We start from the raw sequence: 22245 nt of genomic DNA, 5'->3' as shown, positions 1-22245 counted from the left end.
TAGGTCAATAATCACTGTGAGAGAGGCGGGTAGAGGCGGCCTACCTGAAACACTGTGAGTAGTGCCTGGGGGAAGTTGTCGAAGGTGCTCCTCTTGGTTATCGTCTCGTCAAAGTTGAACTTGCCTCCGAAGAGCTGCATGCCCAACAGGGAGAAGATGATGATGAACAGGAAGAGCAGAAGCAGCAGGGAAGCGATGGACTTCATGGAGTTGAGCAGCGACGCCACCAGGTTACTGAGAGATGCCCAGTGGCTAAAGGGCATAGAGAGAGAGCGAGAGAGGGTTAACTTCACTAGGGTAGGGGGCAGCATTCGGAAGTTTTGGATGAAAAGCATGCCCAAATTAAACTGTCTGCTACTCAGTCCCAGAATATAGGATATGCATATAATTAGTAGATGTGGATAGAGATCACTCTAAAGTTTCAATCAGTGACCAGTGGAAATTTCCATTCATCAGCCATGCGCCCTGATCGTGAACGGGCCTTTCTTGTTTCTCCTTTCCTATTGACGAAGCTTTTGTCCAGTTGAAATATTATTGATTATTTATGACAAAAACAACCGGAGGATTGATTTTAAACATCGTTTGGCATGTTTCTATTAACTTTTATTGTACTTTTCGTCCTGGAATAAGTGCCTTCTGCATTCGGATTACTGGATAAAAACGTGCGAACAAAAAGGAGGTTTTTGCTCATAAAGAGGGACATTATCGAACAAAGCGAACATTTATTGTCTAACATGGAGACCTGGGAGTGCCACCAGATGAAGATCATCAAAGGTATGTGATTAATTTTAATGCTATTTCTGACTTTTGTGACACTGCTTGGCTGGAAAATGGCTGTATGCGTTTCTGTGGCTAACTAACATAATCGCAAAGTGTGCTTTCGCCGTAAAGCGTTTTTGAAATCTGACACAGCGGTTGCATTAAGGAGAAAACACTTGTATAGTATATCAACGTTTATGATGAGTATTTCTTTCACCGGATGTTTGTTTGAGACAATGCATTTCTGACCACAACGAGCCAATGTAAACTCCGATTTTGGGATATAAATATGTACTTTACCGAACAAAACATACATGTATTGTGTAACATGATGTAACGGTTCTCTTGTGGTGAAGGAGAGTCGGACCAAAATGCGGCGTGTAGATTGCGATCCATGTTTAATCAACAAACGTAAAACACGAATCAATACAAAAACTACAAAAAAACAACAAACGCGGAAACGTAACGAAAACCGAAACAGCCCTATCTGGTGAAAACACAGAGACAGGAACAATCACCCACAAACACACAGTGAAACCCAGGCTACCTAAATATGGTTCCCAATCAGAGACAATGACTAACACCTGCCTCTGATTGAGAACCATATCAGGCCAGACATAGAAATAGACAAACTAGACATGAAACATAGAATGCCCACTCAGCTCACACCCTGACCAACCAAAACATAGAAATATACAAAGTAAACTATGGTCAGGGTGTGACAGTACCCCCCACCCCAAGGTGCGGACACCCTGGCCGCAAAACCTGAACCTATAGGGGAGGGTCTGGGTGGGCATCTGTCCGTGGTGGCGGCTCTGGTGCTGGACGTGGCCCCCACTTCACCATAGTCTTCCCCCACCTTGTCCGCTTCCGTGACCTCCTAGCCACGGCAACCCTACTTAATAACACGGGACAGAGGGGCAGCTCGGGACAGAGGGGCAGCTCGGGACAGAGGGCCTCTTCAGACTCATTCAGCACAAGAGAGGAGGAAGGCTCTGGTGGAGCTGGAAGAGTCTGGCAGACTGGCGGATCTGGAAGAGTCTGGCAGACTGGCGGCTCTGGAAGAGTCTGGAAGACTGGCGGATCTGGAAGAGTCTGGCTGACTGGCGGATCCTGGCTGACTGGCAGATCTGGAAGAGTCTGGCTGACTGGCGGATCTGGAAGAGTCTGGCTGACTGGCGGATCTGGAAGAGTCTGGCTGACTGGCGGATCTGGAAGAGTCTGGCTGACTGGCGGATCTGGAAGAGTCTGGCAGACTGGCGGATCTGGAAGAGTCTGGCTGACTGGCGGATCTGGAAGAGTCTGGCTGACTGGCGGATCCTGGCAGACTGGCGGCTCTGGCTGCTCCATGCTGACTGGCGGCTCTGGCTGCTCCATGCTGACTGGCGGCTCTGGCTGCTCCATGCTGACTGGCAGCTCTGGCGGCTCCTTGCAGACTGGCAGCTCCTTGCAGACTGGCAGCTCCTTGCAGACTGGCAGCTCCGGCTGCTCCATGCAGACTGACAGCTCTGGCTGTTCCATGAAGACTGGCAGCTCTGGCTGCTCCATGCAGACTGGCAGCTCTGGCTGCTCCATGCAGGCTGGCAGCTCTGGCTGCTCCATGCAGGCTGGCAGCTCTGGCTGCGCTAAACAGGCAGGAGACTCCGGCAACGCTGTAGAGGCGGAAGGATCTGGCAGCGCTAAACAGGCGGGAGACTCCGGCAGCGCAGGAGAGGAGGAAGGTTCTGGTAGCGCTGAACAGGCGGGAGACTCCGACAGCGCAGGAGAGGAGGAAGGCTCTGGCAGCGCTGGAGAGGCGAGGCGCACTGTAGGCCTGATGCGTGGTGCTGGCACTGGTGGTACTGGACCGAGAACACGCACAGGAAGCCTGGTGTGGGGAGCTGCTACCGGAGGGCTGGGGTGTGGAAGTGGTACTGGATAGACCGGACCGTGCAGGCGCACTGGAGCTCTTGAGCACAGAGCCTGCCCAACCTTACCTGGTTGAATGCTCTCGGTCGCCCTGCCAGTGCGTCGAGGTGGAATAGCCCGCACTGGGCTATGCAGGCAAACCGGAGACACCGAGCGCAAGGCTGGTGCCATGTAAGCCGGCCCAAGGAGACGCACTGGGGACCAGATGCGTAGAGCCGGCTTCATGGCATTTGGCTCGACACTCAATCTAGCCCGGCCGATACGCGGAGCTGGAATATACCGCACTGGGAACACCGTGCGCACCACTGCATAACACGGTGCCTGCCCGGTCTCTCTAGCCCCCCGGTAAGCACAGGGAGTTTGCGCAGGTCTCCTACCTGGCGTAGCCATACTCCCTGTGAGCCCCCCCCCCCCAATAAATTTTTGGGGCTGACTCCCGGGCTTCCTTGCCAACCGTGTTCCCTCATATCGCCGGCTCCTCTCTCCGGCTGCCTCTGCTCTCCTCGCTGCCTCCACCTGTTCCCATGGAAGGCGATCCCTTCCCGCCAGGATCTCCTCCCATGTGTAGCAACCCTTGCCATCCAATATATCGTTCCATGTCCAATCCTCATTGCGCCACTGTTGCTGTTGCCTGTTGTCACGCTGCTCCTGCTGCTGCTGTTGCCTGTTACCACGCCACTTGGTCCTGTTGTGGTGGGTGATTCTGTAACGGTTCTCTTGTGGTGAAGGAGAGTCAGACCAAAATGCGGCATGTAGATTGCGATCCATGTTTAATCAACAAACGTAAAACACGAATCAATACAAAAACTACAAAAAAACAAACAAACGTGGAAACGTAACGAAAACCGAAACAGCCCTATCTGGTGAAAACACAGAGACAGGAACAATCACCCACAAACACACAGTGAAACACAGGCTACCTAAATATGGTTCCCAATCAGAGACAATGACTAACACCTGCCTCTGATTGAGAACCATATCAGGTCAGACATAGAAATAGACAAACTATACATGAAACATAGAATGCCCACTCAGCTCACACATGAGTGTCATCTGATGAAGATAATCAAAGGTTAGTGATTCATTTAATCTATATTTCTGCTTTTTGTGAATCCTCTCTTTGGTTGGAAAAATGGCTGTTATTCTGTGAATAGGCACTCACATAACATAATTGTTTGGTTTGCTTTCGTCGTAAAGCCTTTTTGAAATCGGACACTGTGGCTGGATTTACAACAAGTCTTAAAATGGTGTAAAATACTTGTATGTTTGAGGAATTTTAATTATGGGATTTTTGTTGTTTTGAATTTGGCGCCCTGCAGTTTCACTGGCTGTTGACGAGGTGTGACGCTATCGTCCCACGTACCCTAGAGAGGTTAAGATGAATGCACAACACACAAACACACACATGCACACACAAACCTAGACACCGAAATACATTCTTCCAACTGTATATGACAAAAGTAAAGAACAAGATACGAGGTGAAAGTATCACAGAGGCAAACATTTTACCCATAATACACCTCCACAACATCAGTCTATGTCCAACCTCTCCCAGTCTCACCGTGTGACCTTGAAGATGCGTAGCAGGCGGACACAACGGAACACAGAGATGCCCAGAGGAGACATGACGGCCAGCTCCACCAGGATGGTCTCCACGATGCCGCCGCACACCACGAAGCAGTCGAAGCGGTTGAACAGCGACACGAAGTAGGCCTGCAGGCCCAGACTGTACATCTTCACCAGCATCTCACACGTGAACAAAGCCAGCAGAACCTTGTTGGCCACATCTGGAGAGCAGCGGACATCAGCATGTAGACATTGCAGTACAACACGTTCCAGTTACAAAGATCCTTGCTATGGGGGATCTGGTAGGAAGGGTTACAATATGCTGCAGATATACAGTATCTGGTTTTAAAAACACAAACATTTTATTGGCTATGTCACGGGTATCGTCGGATTATCAAGGACACTGTAGTACAATAACGTTGCAGATTGTACGATTCATACAGAGCATAGGATGTATACTGGGTTCCTGCAAAGGACACTGTAAAGTGCATATTATGCTGAGGGTATGTAATTGGGAAATAGCATTTTGACCCTCTACCCACCCTGTACTTCCGTGAGCCAGTCAGGCTGGTTGTAGTGCTCTGACGAGATGGTGAGCGTGTTCAGAAACACCAGGATGATCACCAGCCAATAGAAAGACACAGACTTCACGGCAGCACGACACTTCCTGCGGCAGAACCGGTTCCAGTGACGCCATCGCCGACTGCAAGGGAGAGGAAATTATGTCACAATCTGACTCGAACTAGGAAGTGGTGTTATGTCCACACAGGATTTCTTGCACAGGTTAATTGTGAACTGTAATGAAATCATGCTTGTTAAGACAGAAGATCTCAAATCTAAGTGTCACAGACTAAACAAAAGGCAGAGATATAATGATTGTGATGATGAGAATGTGGTGATGATGAAGAGGACATGGGCAGGAGTGCAGTGACTGATCAGGGGGAATGGAGTGTGTGTGTGTGTGGGGGGGACACAAGCGCGTAACGATGAGTCTCCACAATGCCAGGACCATGCAAAGAAAATTCATGACACATAGTACTGACAGAGAACTGACCTGTACTTTGATTTAGTAATTTTTTGACTGGGAAAATGAAGAATCATATTGTTAATACCCATTTGCATGAATGACGTATTACAGTAGCTTTTCAAGCTTATAGTCGATCCAGGCATGAAGGAACCTTGAACCTTGACAGACGGACAGACTCACCAGTGTGGTCCACAGCAGTTAGCCTTATCATCCTCTCCATTGGGGTTGTCAGTGTTCACAGACTCGGTCTCGCTGGCAGGCACGCTTGCTGTGACATCACACAAACACAGGAAGTAAGGTGAGATCCAATCGAACGATGGCTCTGAGTTTCAGACCTAAAGAACCCTTATGGGCGAGTGCTTTCGGTTCTATGGCTTAAATCTAGTAACCGTGTCATGATTTCAAAGCCTCATGATTAAGCACAGGGCTCTTTGAGGACTGTCACTGACAGTCAGGGCTGATTCAGAGGCAGACAGTGCAGCACCTGCACAGATCATCCATGTTGTTTACTATGTGAATGGGATGACAATAGTGTGGTTTCTAAAGAGGCTCAAAACGTTATACTTGTGGGTCTGTGCAGATGCTGTACAAACCATATGCTCAAGTACAGGGTTCAAAAATACTCCACAGAAAGGAAGGAAAGGAAAAATCCAAACCACAACGCACAGAAATGGAAGAAAACAATAATGACAATGAATGACTCGAAATGACCACACAATGGATGTTTACATTGCAATCTATCTCTGTTGACCGATTTACAAATATGCATACCCTTTCCATAGTCAACATATCAATGTATTCGGCAGACAATACATACATTATTCACCTTTGGTCCATTTCTAGAGAATTCTAGGCTACAACATGCACATGGCCTCTCGTAACCTCTAGAAGCCTAAAACCTGCTGGTTGTCTCTCATGTACTTCTGATGTTTAATCTACAAATCCACCCACTCACTCACTACTTTATCAAAGACTCGGGACAAAATGAGAACAAGATCTAACGAAGAGGCTGAGTGAGTAAAGATGATTGAACGCAAAAAAATGGAGGAGCATACATCAAGCCAGTAGCAAAGCATAAGCAAGGAAATGAGGGAGGGCAAAACACACACACACACACACACACACACAGCACAATTTACCATGTGACTCTGTGGATTGGCTGAACCAGCCAAACTTCCCTTTCTTCTTCTCCATGAGCTCAGCCAGTGTCACCCCTTGGTGTTTAAAATGCACGCAGTACATGCATTCAGACAGCAGAGGGCACAGCGAGTCACCAGCGAAGAAGAGGGAACAATAGACAATAGACATCCACCACAGAATATCAGCACATTTAGAAGAGAGTAGAGAAGCACTAAGGAAGACAGAAGAGATGAAAGAGAAGAGAAGCCAAGAACTAGAAGACAGGACAGAAGAAGAATGAGTAATAAAGCCATTGAAGAGTAAAGGTAGAGAAGAGGAAGAAGGACATTGATTAGTATCGGCTGGGTCACACACAGTTTGACTCTACGCCGAACATGCCATGTATGCAGCACGGCAGCTAGACACCAGACACAGACAAGTGACATAGAAAGAGCCAACAGTCTAACACAGTGAGGGGGGTTGTTCCAAACACTCGTCTCTCTCTTTTCCCAGACCTCACACAGACACCTCGAGGCCTCAAGTGATTCTACAACTGAGTGATCTTTGCCAAGAAAACCCATTCAGAAATCACAGACTAACATACTTCCCACTGTGTGTAAACTAAAGCATGTGCAACACTGCTACTGACCACGTATACATACGCCCTCTGACATGAAGTGTTCAAGCATGAACCTACAATTATTGAGGACAGAGTTTGATTGGGTTATCCTGATCATGATAAGACACTGGACACTGTGGTAGTATTTCCTGTTATTTTGTTTGGAATAGCCACCAGGTTAACTGATGTCCCACGCACACTCGATAAGAAACAGTACATCATGTAGCGACCATGTACAGGCCAATAGTGTGAGAGTGAGTGTGCTGCTAATACAGTCGATGGCCAATGAGGCACTCAAACCTACTGGCATGCTTTAGTCTAACTCTCTAGATCTCACAGGCTTTAGAATTTATTACAGATCAAACATATCTCCACCAGGCATTATAGCTAATGACAGATCAAACATATCTCCACCAGGCATTATAGCTAATGACAGATCAAACATATCTCTATCTCTCTGAGCCTCAGCAGCATACTCACTGAATTATATCAGCACTAAAGATGGACATCTGGGAATAGATGAGTCATGCATTGTGTGTGTGTGGGGGGGGGGGGGGGCAGAACAATGACAAAAACAGAACAACGATAACATGTCTGATGTGCCTATTATGTATTTTAATAATGGCCCAGATGAGACTGATATCTCAATTAGAGCCGCTCTCTCTCTCTCGCTCAACATTGAAACACACATGCGCGTGCGCGCACACACACACAGTCCGTCTGTCTGTCTGTAACAATATCTATGCCCAGTGAGTGTCTCATTCAAACAGGAAGTGTCGTGTCGTCTCCTCCCACCACGCGTCATACTTAAATAAAAAGGTTTTGGATTACTCTCTCTTTCTTTCACATAAAAGTAATATCATCATCAATCCCGCCATTGACCACCCTGCACTGCACAGATTGAACACACAGGCAGGGGCTGACAATAAGTGTGTGTCAGTGGAGGCTCCTCAGAGTAGGAAGGGGAGGACCATCCTCCTCAGTGAATTTCATAAAAATGGTAAAACATTAAAAAGTTATCCTTTTTAGATAAAACTATAGAAATGATATATTCACGTCACCAAATAATTGATTCAATCACACTTTTTGGAATGAAGGTCTACAGTAGCCTCAACAGCACTCTGTAGGGTAGCACCATTGTGTAGCCGGAGGACAGCTAGCTTCCGTCCTCCTCTTGGTACATTGACTTCAATACAAAACCGGGGAGGCTCTTGGTTCTCACCCCCTTCCATAGACTTACAAAGTAATTATGACAACTTCCGGAGGCTGTTCTCCAACCTATCAGAGCTCTTGCAGCATGAACTGACATGTTGTCCACCCAATCAAAGGATCAGACAATTAATCTAGTACTGAAAGAATAAGCTACAGCTAGCTAGAACTGCAGTGCATAAAATGTGGTGAGTGGTTGACTCAACTAGAGAGAAAGACAGTAGTTGAACAGTTTTGAACAAATTAATTTCTTCAAAAATTAAGAAGCAAGAGAGCAAGAGAGATTGTAATTTTTTTCACTTTCAGTTTAACTTAGCTAGCGAATGCACATAGCTAGTTTAGCCTACTCAAAACACCCGGTTCAAAGAGAGGGATGCTATGTTAGCTAGCTGGCTATGACTATCCAACACAACACTGGAACTCTTTCAAGTCAAGGTAAGCTTTTGGTTTTATTAATTTATTTCCACCGTGACCCGCCGGTGTAACCGCTATACTGCTTAGTGACTGAAACGTCACCGCGTGATTGTAGGGGGTTTACCAATGCATTAGTTCTACTAGCTATGTTGACAAGGACACTACTTTAGTTAATACGAGGACAACGATGTAGGCTGTGTGTAGCGGTTAGGATATGGTTTGGCTTGGAAAGGTTTTGTCGCCTGGTCATATACTTCTGATGTGTTGTGCATCGAAGTCCATAACATACCTGAATTTGTCCAATAGAAACTCTCGTTTGCAACTGTTGGACTAATGATTACACCCTAGATCAGCTAGATGCAGGCAAGAGTATTCAAGGCGGTATTGAATGTGTCACTGTCTGTCACCAGGACAGGGGGGGGGGGGGGGGGGGGGGGGGGGGGGGGGGTGCAGGATGGCTGAAGCAGCAGACACAACATTCACGTTCATAATTTTCTCAGGAACAGGTGGTAGAACCAACAGGGAACCAACATTCATTACTGCAAAGACTCAAAAACCTACAGGCTACTGTTGTGTTAAATATGTATATTTACCACTGATCTAACACAATAGTCTTAGATGATAACCACAGGGGCAAAAAATAAAAGCAGGAGCATGGAACAAGACTGGACATGCATTCATTTTGCCGTATAGAAACACATTCCCAACATCCCACCATTTAAAGCTAAACTCTTCTCTCTCTGGGCTCCACCTTGAATAGGGAAGATTAGCACTGTTACCTTACTTTTATGTCAAAGGAAATCCAATTGTCAGAGCCATGTGGGTTTCAAAACTAGACCTTTGTCCCTGTCTCTGAACCACAGGTGCCCCTTACAGGGTAGAGGGGAAGAGGTGGGAATGTGATGTGAAGGGAGTGCCGAGGTAGGCGACTCACGATTGCGTTTGCCCCCCTCCTCGTCCCCCTCCTCGTCATTCTCAGGGTCGATATCCTCGGCCTGAGTGATCCAGTCCAGGTAGCCCTTCAGATCCTCCTCCAGCTGCTGCTTCTCTCTCAGCTTCTGGAAGTCTCCACGAGCCTTGGCCTTCTCTCTCTCCTTGGAGAACTCTCTGTGGACGGACACACGCGCGCGCGCACACACACACACACACACACTTAGAAACATTTTCCCTCCATGTGTGTGGGTGCGTACGTGTATGTGTTAGCAATGCTCGGATATCTTACCCGCTTAACACTCCCAGAACCAGGTTGAGAACAAAGAAGGAACCGAAGATGACCAGACTGACGAAGTAGACCCAGGGTAGCTCAGAACCCATGGCATCGTTCATCTGAAACAACATCATTGACAGTCAGAGTTCAGAGGACAATACATACATCCCTGTATATCAATGATCATTTAGCCCCTAATAGAAGTACAGATTACAGGCCGCCATAAAAACTCACACCTATTAAGTTTGTCGATGGAAACTATTACACCAGTAACTACAGATGATCCCTGACATCTCTCTTTGCAGTGACTCTCTCTCTCTAAGACTAGTGTGGGTGCAGGCTTTTGATGTAGCCATAACAGTAACACAGCTCATTTGTTGATGAACACTATACATCTAGTTGTGTTTTTGTTTTGGCTGGAGCAAAAGCCTGCACCCACACAGAAAAGATTGCCCACCACTGCTATAAGGAAGTAATGGGTTCGACTTCTGCTTTACTTTACTGCAGCGCGCCAGCGGTAAACTTTACTTTACTTCAGCTACTTTCCCAGCGTTTGATTTTTTTTTGTTAATTGTTAGAAGAGGTCAATTTATACAGTATAAAAGCCAAATATAAGTGTTAGTGAACAAGTGTGATTGTAGATTTATTTCATTCAAGTTTGCTAACGTAAGCTATTAAGCTACTAGCGTCAGAGTTAGCCGCTACTAGCTAGCTATAACCACAGGGTTTTCTGGAACTACCTGTGCAGTTCGTGGGTGCAACAATTCCCGGAAGAAACTACAGGAGTGGTCAAGACAGGAATGTTTCAACCACAAGCCACAGGCTACTGCAAAATGTTCATGCCCACCTTGGTTTTCTTTTCACAAGATGCTCGTGACTGAAGTTGACAAGACACAATGGCTGAGGGCTTTAATCTGAAGAAGCCACCAAACAACTTATTTGTGTGCGCTCATTCCACTTCCTCAACAAGCAACCCACCATGGAACACCCCTATCCAGAATTGTACCTTGGGTACAACCGAGCGGAATCGTGATCAACAGGCAATTGTAGTTATGTTATAGCTAACGTTAGTAAATGCATAAGCAAGATGTGGTGATGCAGATTCCTGAACGCGTGTTTGCCTGCCCCTTAGTACGTATTAGTATTTATTAGGATCCTCAATTAGCTGCTACCTGGGGTTCAAACAGGACTAAAACAATACACCATTAATCAAGTAATACATCATACAAATGTACATTTCTCCATATTTACACATTTACAATAATACAATATAGGAGCGTGTCTCCTCAACAGTCTGTGTTCTGCCGTACGGTGTTTCATCTGAATGTTCCTGTTTCACACACAAGGGAGGTCAACTCGCAGATGGCAAAATGTTAGGATACATGTCGAACGCGCAATCGGGCGCTTGAAGGTGTTCCCAAGATCCTTTCACAAACTACCCCCATCAGTCTGACACCAAAGTACCAACAAAATCTGGAAAATCCGTGCTGGTGAACCTGAGAGGGGAAACTGGTAAACAACTAATCCCAGTGGCCAGTCGTATACTCCACTGGCTGTGATACAAACAGGTGGTGAGAGTCTGGAAGACTACTACTGTAAATATGTTGTTTGTTTCCTCAATTGAAAATGTACATACTTTTGGCCCTGTCCGGGGGTGTCCTCGGATGGGGCCACAGTGTCTCCTGACCCCTCCTGTCTCAGCCTCCAGTATTTATGCTGCAGTAGTTTATGTGTCGGGGGGCTAGGGTCAGTTTGTTATATCTGGAATACTTCTCCTGTCCTATTCGGTGTCCTGTGTGAATTTAAGTGTGCTCTCTCTAATTCTCTCTTTCTCTCTTTCTTTCTCTCTCTCGGAGGACCTGAGCCCTAGGACCTGAGCCCACCCGGCACAGCCAGAAGAGGACTGGCCACCCCACATAGCCTGGTTCCTCTCTAGGTTTCTTCCTAGGTTTTGGCCTTTCTAGGGAGTTTTTCCTAGCCACCGTGCTTCTACACCTGCATTGCTTGCTGTTTGGGGTTTTAGGCTGGGTTTCTGTACAGCACTTTGAGATATCAGCTGATGTACGAAGGGCTATATAAATTGATTTGATTTGATTTTCTGATCCTAACTTTTGAAATGTTATTTACTTATTGAATGTGAGAAATGTGATAATGTTACTTCCTACATCTACTTATGTGACATAGTAATAAACAAGTGCAAAAAGATTAAACAGTTTCTTGTTTGCTCTGTAATAAGTTTACTATGACATCAGAACACGCATATTATATTACGGCATAAACATTATAAAATACTGTAGTGTATTATCAGGGCGGATGGAAGACAGAGATTAAACAATGGAAGGAGATTTCCATGAATTAACCATTTTTAAAACAGATTGTGTCATTTTACCCCATCACACATCTTTGGCATCTAGCTCTTGAGAATGTCCAGATATTTCTGTCATAGCTGCAGTCTGCCCTGAGAAAACTCATCTCCCAAAAAAGGCAGCATATGTCCAAAGCAGAACAGTCAGGGTCCTTCTACTTGCTGCCTTGTGAATTTGTTGTCAAACGGCATGTCCAGTATTATCTGTTCTTATGGGGTCCACTGATGAGGTGGTTTTTGTGCAGTACATCCACAACTGAACTTTTAAGTAGTACCACCTTGGCCCATTAGTCTGCATCACAAATTCCCCCTCCTATCTCAGTGACATATCCTCTTCTCTCATGCAGGGATTGGACAAGTGAGTTGGTCACTGGACACTTCATTTCCAGCAGCTCTGTCGTCTACAATGCCGCCTGGACTGGCTGCCAGCCATGGCTCCTCTGGGCAGACCACCAGACCTCTGTGAGCCATCTCAAACTCCTGAGCCTGCACAAATCTGGGGCCAATGATCTCATTCTCCTTTCCATGTTTGGTGGCCATGTTTCCCCGGAAGGAAGGATACAAGTGTTCGTGGATACATTTTTCAGAATTGGTGGTGATGCGCACAGCAGTGTTGTGTTCATATTTCAGAACATATGGATTCTTTATACATTCAGAATAGTGAAGAAATGCAGGGAAAATAGAGCCACTCTACAAATGATTACTAACCCTAACACAGTGGGGAACAATCTACATCTTCAGAGAAGATTATAATATAATTATTATTATTTTCAAATATGTTTTGTTTTAAAAGAGTTAAAGCTGAAGACAAAAAAGATCCAATCAAAATGTTTCATTGCTGGTCTCCGCGGAGGTAAATCTAGCTAGCTTAGTCAGCCATTGGCTAGGCCATCAGAAGCTAGAAAAAGGCATCTGCCGTTCAACTGTATTAGGGCAAATTTTGGAGTGACAGTAGAATTAACCAATCTCATTTTGACTTAGTGGGTGGGACCATTTTTACAAAAACGTATGGAAACTTCTGCCTTGAAGGGCAACATTCAATAGCGAGCATTAGTTTTCCCACGGTCTAGCTAGCAAGATTTTGTTGTCGGCTAGTTTGCAGCAGGTGTTATCAAAGAGGATGTTGTTGCTAATTTGTTAGCTCCTCCCTTTTCAAAAAGACGGTAAGTTTCAAATTATCATCATCTGGTGAATGGAACTGTGCGTTTTTACTGCAGTGTGCTAGCTGTTAGCCATCTCTTTGAAAAATAACTTGTGTGTGAAACATTGCTGCATTTAAAGTGGAACTGACAGCAGTTTAGCGTACATGAAATCATATTAAAATATGTTCATATACACCTCCAGGATGAATATGACACAAAAAATTCTGACAAGCGACCACTTAGATATATTTATTTTCACGTTTTCATAAATTCTTAGAAAGTTTTGGAAATGTATAGTCCCATTGATAAAACAACCAGGAAAATGTAGGCTCTCTCTCCCTCAGTTATGCACATCAACAAAATCAACAACTAATGCTAGCCAGAGCAAGATAAGCTAAAATCCAACAAAGGAACATTAGATAAACCCTCTCAAACTTTTTCAGCTTGTTGGCCGTCAAAATTGCATTGATAAACAATGGGGAATTGTAGCCTCCTCGTCCTTCTGCAGCTTGCCTGCCAATGCATGCTTGTCCCAACCAAGCACCTAAGCTAACTGGCTAAAGTTGGCTAACTAGCTATTTCCAGACAAATGAGACAAATCTAACCATTTTAGTCGCCGTAGCAGAGCGTTCTTGACTAACTATTACTTTCTTTGCTTACGATTACTGACACCTGTCATATTCAGCAGGTGTTGTGTGTTCATAAATTCATCAGTTGTTCTGCGCTCTGGCACACTCAGACAAGAGTGCTCTGAAATCAGAGTAGATAGCCAGAGATAATTTGTGAAACTCAAGAGATATGCTAACTGTATAACAGTCATTCAAGTTCTTGCTCGTTAACCAAATTACATCTGTTATCTCTAGCTTTGTATAGCCACCGAAAAACGATATGAGGGGGAAAAGTCAGTCACTCACCAACTTCTCCAATGGCATAACATGACATCCTCCTAGCAGCTAGCTAGCTATCTAGCTAATGTTAGGCTCCGTGTTTTTAGCTTGTTACATACAGTGCATTCGGAAAGTATTCAGATCCCTTGATTTTTTTAAACATTTTGTTACGTTACAGCCTTATTATAAAATGAATTTTAAATAATAAAAATTTTACACACAATACCCCATAATGACAAAGTGAAAACAGATTTTTCCACATTTTTGCAAATGTATAAAATTTTAAAAAACAGATACCTTATTTACATAAGTATTCAGACCCTTTGCTATGAGCCTCAAAATGGAGCTTCGGTGCATCCTGTTTTCATTGATTATCCTTGAGATGTTTCGACAACTTGATTGAAGTCCTTTTGTGGTAAATTCAATTGATTGGACATTATTTGGAAAGGCACACACCTGTCTATATAAGATCCCACAGTTGACTGTGCATGTCAGAGCAAAAACCAAGCCATGAAGTCAAAGGAATTGTCCCTAGAGCTCCGAAACAGGATTGTGTCAAGGTACAGATCTAGGGAAGATTACCAAAAAATGTCTGCAGCATCGAAGGTCCCCAAGAACACAGTGGCCTCCGTCATTCTTAAATGGAAGAAGTTTGGAACCACCAAGACTCTATTCCTAGAGCTGGCTGCCTGGCCAAACTGAGCAATCGGGGGAGAAGGGCCTTGGTCAGGGAGTTGATCAAGAACCTGATGGTCACTCTGACAGAGCTCCAGAATTCCTCTGTGGAGATGGGAGAACCTTCCAGAAGGACAACCATCTCTGCAGCACTCCACCAATCAGGCCTTTATGGTAGAGTGGCCAGACGGAAGACACTCCTCAGTAAAAAGACACATGACAGCCCACTTGGAGTGAAGGACTCTCAGGCCATGAGAAAAAAGATTCTCTAGTCTGATGAAACCAAGATTGAACTCTTTGGCCTGAATGCCAAGCGTCACGTCTGGAGGAGACCTGGCACCATCCCTATGGTGAAGCATGGTTGTGACAGCATCATTGCTGTGTGGATGTTTTTCAGCGGCAGGGACTGGGAGACTAGTCAGGATAGAGGGAAAGATGAACAGAGCAAAGTACAGAGAGATCCTTGATGAAAACCTGCTCCAGAGCACTCAGGATCTCAGACTGGGGCGAAGGTTCACCTTCCAACAGGGCAACAATCCTAAGCACACAGCCAAGAAAACGCAGGAGTGGCTTTTGGACAAGTCTCTGATTGTCATTGAGTGGCCCAGCCAGATTCCGGACTTGAACCCAATCAAACAACTCTGGAGAGATCTGAACATAGCTGTGCAGTGACATTCCCCATCCAAGCCGGACAGAGCTTAAGAGGATCTGCAGAGAAGAATGGGGCAAACTCCCCAAATAACGGTGTGCCAAGATTGTCGTGTCATACCCAAGAAGACTTGACGCTGTAATCGCTGCCTAAGGTGCTTCAACAAAGTACTGAGTAAAGGGTCTGAGTACTTATGTAAATGTGTCGTATCAAGGTTAAATTTGCCCTTGGTAGTTTGATTGTTTTGAAATTCCCAGCCGTAGTTACATTGGTTTGTTTTTGTCCAGAATATTGAGTCATGGAAACTGAAGCAGTGCATCCCGACAGGAGGCAGCAAACAAGGTACCAGGCCAGTTGTGATTTACAACCTGATAGGAATATTTTTTGAATATATTTTGGTGAATATATGAATTATGCATTGAACTGCATTCATCTATTCTGCCAACTGCCCTAATGTACGTCATGGAACGTTGAGTCAAATATAACCTATTTTTAAAACTAAAGTTCGTTTTGTAGCATAAACTGGGAATTTGATATTTTTTACTGATATTATGATTGTCTGTTTGTTTCATTTCTGCAAAGTCGTTAAAGCGCTGTCAGTTCCACTTGAAACTATAGGTCAATGGTTACTTTGGAGGGGCTAAATGTGAAATGTTTTTTTGAAATGGGAAGTAATAGTTGTACATTTCGATTGGGAAATGCTTAATGGTTGTGTTTTTGTATTCTTATGATTGGGACCTACTGGCTTATTATGTCTGAGTTTATGGACTGGTTATCCTTTAACATCATGCTGTGTGTGACTGCTGTCTTTCCTTCAGCTCTATGTAGTGGTGTAGTGATGCCTGGATTAGTGGGTATACTCACATTTTGCCAAAAACGGCCTGCCCAGCAAAGGAAAGGCACCCTGTGTGAAAATTCCTATGTTTTCCTATGTTTTTTTTAAATGAGTTTTCCTATATTTTTCCAATTATTTTCCCACTAGAAAAAAAGACAACAGTTGATGGTCTAAGCGCACAAAAATGCTTAAGCCACATCAATCTGATTGGGTGGGCCCGTCCATCTCTACACCCCTGAAGCAAACAGTGCATGATGACAATTGCACATCACAAATAGTCTCCTAACCAACACTTCGGACTAAACTTGTTCAATACCTGGTTTGCAGACCCATTGTTGCCTTAGTTAGAATTTACTGGTAGATCTCATAAGTTGAAACGTCATTTCAACCCTACCAGCTACCAATGCCATTCTTCTGTGAGCTGCTCCATGCCAAAACCAGGTGGGAGCTGCAGATTCTTGCTGCCTGCAGATGATATTCCTCTGAAACTAGGCTGTGTGCAGCGCCCATGTAAATATATTTCACTGTGCTTTGCAATTGTGTAGGCTAATTTGTGCATAATTTCTCTATTGTACTGTAATTGATAACTTGTGTACCTCCACAACACTACTTTGATACGCATCAGTAGGGATTACGAAGTGTGTATAAGCAATACCCGCTGCTTGGGGTCATTGTCAAGCTTTAACTTCCTGACTGATGTCTTGAGATGTTGCTTCAATATATCCACATAATTATCCTCCCTCATGATGCCATCTAGTTTGTGAAGTGCACCAGTCCCTCCTGCAGCAAAGCAGCTCTACAACATGATGCTGTCACCCCCGTGCTTCACAGTTGGGATGGTGTTCTTCGGCTTGCAAGCCTCCCCCGATTTCCTCAAAACATAACAATAGTCATTATGGCCAAACAATTCTATTTTTGTTTCATCAGACCAGAGGACATTTCTCCAAAAAGTATGATCTTTGTCCCCATGTGCAGTTGCAAACCGTAGTCTGGCTTTTTTTATGGCGGTTTTGGAGCAGTGGCTTCATCCTTGCTGTGCGGCCTTTCTAGTTATGTCGATATAGGATTTATTTTACTGTGGATATAAATACTTTTGTACCTGTTTCCTCCAGCATCTTCACAAAGTCCTTTGCTGTTGTTCTGGGATTGATTTGCACTTTTCGCACAAAAGTATGTTCATCTCTAGAAGACAGAACGCGTCTCCTTCTTGAGCAGTATGAGACGGCTTCGTGGTCCCATGGTGTTTATACTTGCATACTATTGTTTGTACAGATGAATGTGGTACCTTCAGGCGTTTGGAAATTGCTCCCAAGGATGAACCAGCCTTGTGGAGGTCCACAATTTTTTTCTGAAGTCTTGGCTGATTTCTTTAGATTTTCCCATGATGTCAAGCAAAGAGGCACTGAGTTTGAAGGTAGGCCTTGAAATACATCCACAGGTACACCTCCAATTGACTAAAATTATGTCAATTAGCCTATCAGAAGCTTCTAAAGCCATGACATCATTTTCAGAAATGTTCCACGTTGTTTAAAGGCACAGTCAACTGAGTGTATGTAAACTTCTGACCCACTGGAATTGTGATACAGTGAATTATAAGTGAAATAATCTGTCTGTAAACAATTGTTGGAAAAATTACTTGTGTCATGCACAAAGTAGATGTACTAACCGACTTGCCAAAGCTATAGTTTGTTAACAAGAAATTTGTGGAGTGGTTGAAAAACTAGTTTTAATGACTCCAACCTAAGTGTATGTAAACATCGGACTTCAACTTTATATTTATTGTATTTCAATGCAAATTCAGGGGCACTTCTGAAATATTTTGGGGCACCCTCTGGCACTGGATGAGCCATCCACCTCCTCAGCCACACAGGTGTCTTCACAAATGTTGTCTGAGCCTGAGGATGAGGATGAAGAACCATTTGCTTCTCCCCAGCAGGATTCTTCAGGTGTATTGTGTGCATGTGTGTGTGTGTGTAACATACACAAAATAAATAATAATAATTTTTTACTCAGCTGGCCTCGGGAAGAAATGACAAGTCCTCACTGTCCGAGACCTAGTACAAATGTATCCAGCACAGGCACTTTCTTTGCTGAAGCTTCCTTGCGTCACACCAGACCTCGGACAAAGCCTGCATTCTCGTCTCCTCCTCTAGTCTTTCCTGTTGGTGTGTGTTGACCTTCACAAACATTTCATAGCAAGCCATGCATTCCCAACATGTTAAAGTGCCATCGTGTGCACTGTTTATTTGCGGAAGGTCCCACGGGACTTCCCGTAGGTGTAGTTCAGATGAGTTTGGGAAGTAAATGAGTGAAATGTGTGTCCTGCAACCGAACACACAGGAACAAGGGGGAAATAGATAGCTACCACTAACTAGCTAGTGTGGTATTAATCTCACCTTCCACATATCGCTGTGGCGTGGCAGCAGGATTTCCCCCAAACCGCAATGCAGGTGAAACCAGCAGTCAGTACCTCGCCCTCCATGCTAGCTAGCACCCATGCTTGGTGGGACTGGCTCCTCAGACTGACTCGGCTCGACATCGGCTTTGCGGAAGATCCACTTATCTTCGTCTCCGAAGGACTTTGCCAGAACGGTCCCAACTTTATCGCTGTTTAGAAACTGGTAGGCTTCTTAGCTTTTTAAGTTTTTCCATAGCCTGATCATCAACAGCAAGAGAGTCAATGATTTATGCGTATATTTTGGCTCACTTTATGGACGGTCACAGACGGTTTATATCAGTATCCCAGCCAGTGATGAGTCCTTCTGGGTGGGGTACTGTTTGTCCGTCTCTTCTCATGAATTGACTTTGGGAATACTTCCACTTTATACTTTGGGGATCCATCCCAGTCTTAACTTGTATTAGTAGCATTATTGCAGTTGTTGATTCAGTTAACAAAATTAATGCAGAAATATGCTATTGACAGGGTTACTAGTGGAGCGCATATGAATTATGATAATGCACGACCGCGGGGGAAGTTGTATCCATAGTTTCCGCATTTCTCTTCCGTGTTTTAAAAACCTTCGAACATGAGGTGGATAACTGCCAATCTCATCTCCCCATTCCTCCTCCGTGTTCAGTTCCCTCTCAATCCCTTTCATGTCTGTCGAGTGGCTGCATCTCTCTTCCACTCCCAATGTCACCTTCACCCCATTCATGGCTTCATTAGCACGGCATCACCATAGTAACCGGCATGAACGAGAAGAGAGGACAGTACCGATAGAGAGGGAGGGAGAGTCATTTGGCGGAGAGAGAAAAGGAGGGAGAGATGGAGTAGAGACGCAGGGGGAGGGATAAGTTAAGAAGAGAGGGAGAGATAAGCGGAGGAAAGAGAAAGGGAGGTAGAGATTGGGCAGAGAGGTAGGGTACAGACACAGGTTAAGGAGAGAGGGAGAAATAGGTGGGAGGTCAGAGAGGGGAAGTGGGAGTATGTTTGTGTACATTATTTCTGCAAGTTGGATTTGAGTGGAGCTCATCCAGTGTTAGCGATGAAGCTAAGCTAACACTGTTGAAACCTCTGTTACTGTAAGTAGAGATAGCTTGCTAGTTGTTAGCTGGGTGTGGTTCATAAAGCAGCCTCACCCAGTACAGAACATCAGTCCAGCCCTCCATGGTGATACACTGGAAAACAGTGAGCATGGCAAACAGGAAGTTGTCAAAGTTGGTGATGCCACCATTGGGCCCGTGCCATCCTTCCCTACACACAGTCCCATTCATCCTGCACTGGCGCCCATGGCCTGACACCGCACACGGAACAGGCTCCTCCTCTGCCAGAATACCTTTAGTGCATATAGAGAAAGGGAGAGAAAGGTAGGATGTAAGGCCGGAAAATAACTTAGTAAACAATGATGCATCGCATCAGATGCATGATATCAGAGTGTGTTTGTCATATGAGAATATCAAATACATCCTGTGGTGTAAAAAGGCACTGGGACGCACAGAAAAGTTATGCAGTTTTGCTTGTCTTGTTTACAGATACACATTCTATAGGTATAGTGTGCATGTATACAGTGTTAACACATAATTCTCATAGCACACTAGCTCATCAGAGGCTCTCTCGTTCTCTCTCTCACACACACACACACACACCCACCCACACCCGCCATTACACGCCACAGTCCCTAACTCTCTGCTGATGTTGCATATACAGTGCCTTGCAAAAGTATTCACCCCCCTTGGCGTTTTTCCTATTTTGTTGCATTACAACCTGTAATTTAAATTGATTTTTATTTGGATTTCATGTAATGGACATACACAAAATAGTTAGGAATGAAAAAAATTACTTATTTAAAAAAAAGTGGTGTGTGCATAGTATTCACCCCCTTTGATATGAAGCCCCTAAAATCTGATGCAACCAATGACCTTCAGAAGTCACATAATTAGTTAAAAAAGTCCACCTGTGTGCAATCTAAGTGTCACATGATCTGTCACATGATCTCAGTATATATACATCTGTTCTGAAAGGCCCCAGAGTCTGTAACACCACTAAGCAAGGGGCACCATGAAGACCAAGGAGCTCTCCAAACAGGTCAGGGACAAAGTTGTGGAGAAGTACAGACCAGGGTTGGGTTATAAAAAAAACAGAAACTTTGAACATCCCACGGAGCACCATTAAATCCATTATTTAAAAATGGCACCATATGGCACCATAACAAACCTGCCAAGTGAGGGCCGCCCACCAAAACTCACAGACCGGGCAAGGAGGGCATTAATCAGAGAGGCAACAAAAAGACCAAAGATAACCCTGAAGGAGCTGCAAAGCATAGGACCACTTTAAGCCGTACACTCCACAGAGCTGGGCTTTACGGACGAGTGGGCAGAAAAATATAAGCAAACATGTTTGGTGTTCACCAACAGGCATGTGGGAGACTCCCCAAACATATGGAAGAAGGTACTCTAAAATGTAGCTTTTTGGCCATCAAGGAAAATGCTATGTCTGGCGCAAACCCGATACCTCTCATCACCCCGAGAACACCATTCCCACAGTGAAGCATAGTGGTGGCAGCACCATGCTGTGGGGATGTTTTTCATCGACTGGGACTGGGAAACTGGTCAGAATTAAAGGAATGATGGATGGAGCTAAATATAGGGAAATTCTTGAGGGAAACCTGTTTCAGTCTTCCAGAGATTTGAGACTGGGATGGAGGTTGACTTTCCAGCAGGACAATGACCCTAAGCATACTGCTAAAGCAACACTCAGGTGGTTTAACGGGAAACATTTAAATGTCTTGGAATGGCCTAGTTAAAGCCCAGACCTCAATCCAATTGAGAATATGTGGTATGACTTAAAGATTGCTGTACACCAGCGGAACCCATCCAACTTGAAGGAGCTGGAGCAGCTGGCTCTACAAAGTATTGACTCTGGGGGGGTGAATAGTGCACGCTCAAGTTTTCCGTTTTTTTTGTCTTACTTCTTGTTTGTTTCACAATAAAAAATATTTTGCATCTTCAAAGTGGTAGGCATGTTGTGTAAATCAAATTATACAAACCCCCCAAAAATCCATTTCAATTCCAGGTTGTAAGGCAAGAAAATATGAAAAATGACTAGAGGAATGAATACTTTCGCAAGCCATTGTAAATTATCGATCGGTAACCTAAGCCTGTCTTTTTATGCGGTACTGACATGCATCAAAAGCTGGGAAAAGTTTAACTTCAAGTAACGGACCGAGACAGGCCGGTTACGGGACGCAGGCCCTTACCAGTGCCCACCAGGTAGCAGCTGGCGTGCATCTTGCCAATGAAGAGTTCGAGGCCGATGATGGCGTAGATGATGATGACGAAGAGGACGAGCAGAGCGATGTGGAGCAGAGGAACCATGGCTTTAATGATGGAGTTCAACACTACCTGTAAACCTAGAGACATGGAGA

At 44.7% G+C, this 22245-nt stretch overlaps 1 protein-coding gene across 6 annotated transcripts in view; it reads right to left on the bottom strand.

Annotated features, from left to right (window-relative positions):
- The window catches only part of LOC109907825 (voltage-dependent L-type calcium channel subunit alpha-1D), a 103285-nt gene that overhangs the window by 37291 nt on the left and 43749 nt on the right, over window positions 1–22245 (bottom strand). For 5 of the 6 annotated variants that reach the window (XM_031793994.1, XM_031793995.1, XM_031793998.1 and 2 more), the window contains exons 6-14: window positions 22078–22230; window positions 19961–20157; window positions 9844–9947; window positions 9556–9728; window positions 5441–5528; window positions 5288–5314; window positions 4776–4936; window positions 4229–4454; window positions 45–252 (exon numbers count right to left, since the gene is read on the bottom strand). In XM_031793994.1, the coding sequence (XP_031649854.1) occupies window positions 45–252; window positions 4229–4454; window positions 4776–4936; window positions 5288–5314; window positions 5441–5528; window positions 9556–9728; window positions 9844–9947; window positions 19961–20157; window positions 22078–22230 (1337 nt within the window). The remainder of the gene's footprint in view (window positions 1–44; window positions 253–4228; window positions 4455–4775; window positions 4937–5287; window positions 5315–5440; window positions 5529–9555; window positions 9729–9843; window positions 9948–19960; window positions 20158–22077; window positions 22231–22245) is intronic. The other variant, XM_031793996.1, reaches the window with a different exon arrangement.

This window comes from Oncorhynchus kisutch, linkage group LG17 (assembly GCF_002021735.2).
Source record: "Oncorhynchus kisutch isolate 150728-3 linkage group LG17, Okis_V2, whole genome shotgun sequence".
Lineage (NCBI taxonomy): Eukaryota > Metazoa > Chordata > Actinopteri > Salmoniformes > Salmonidae > Oncorhynchus > Oncorhynchus kisutch.
This window is presented reverse-complemented; position numbering and strand designations above follow the sequence as displayed.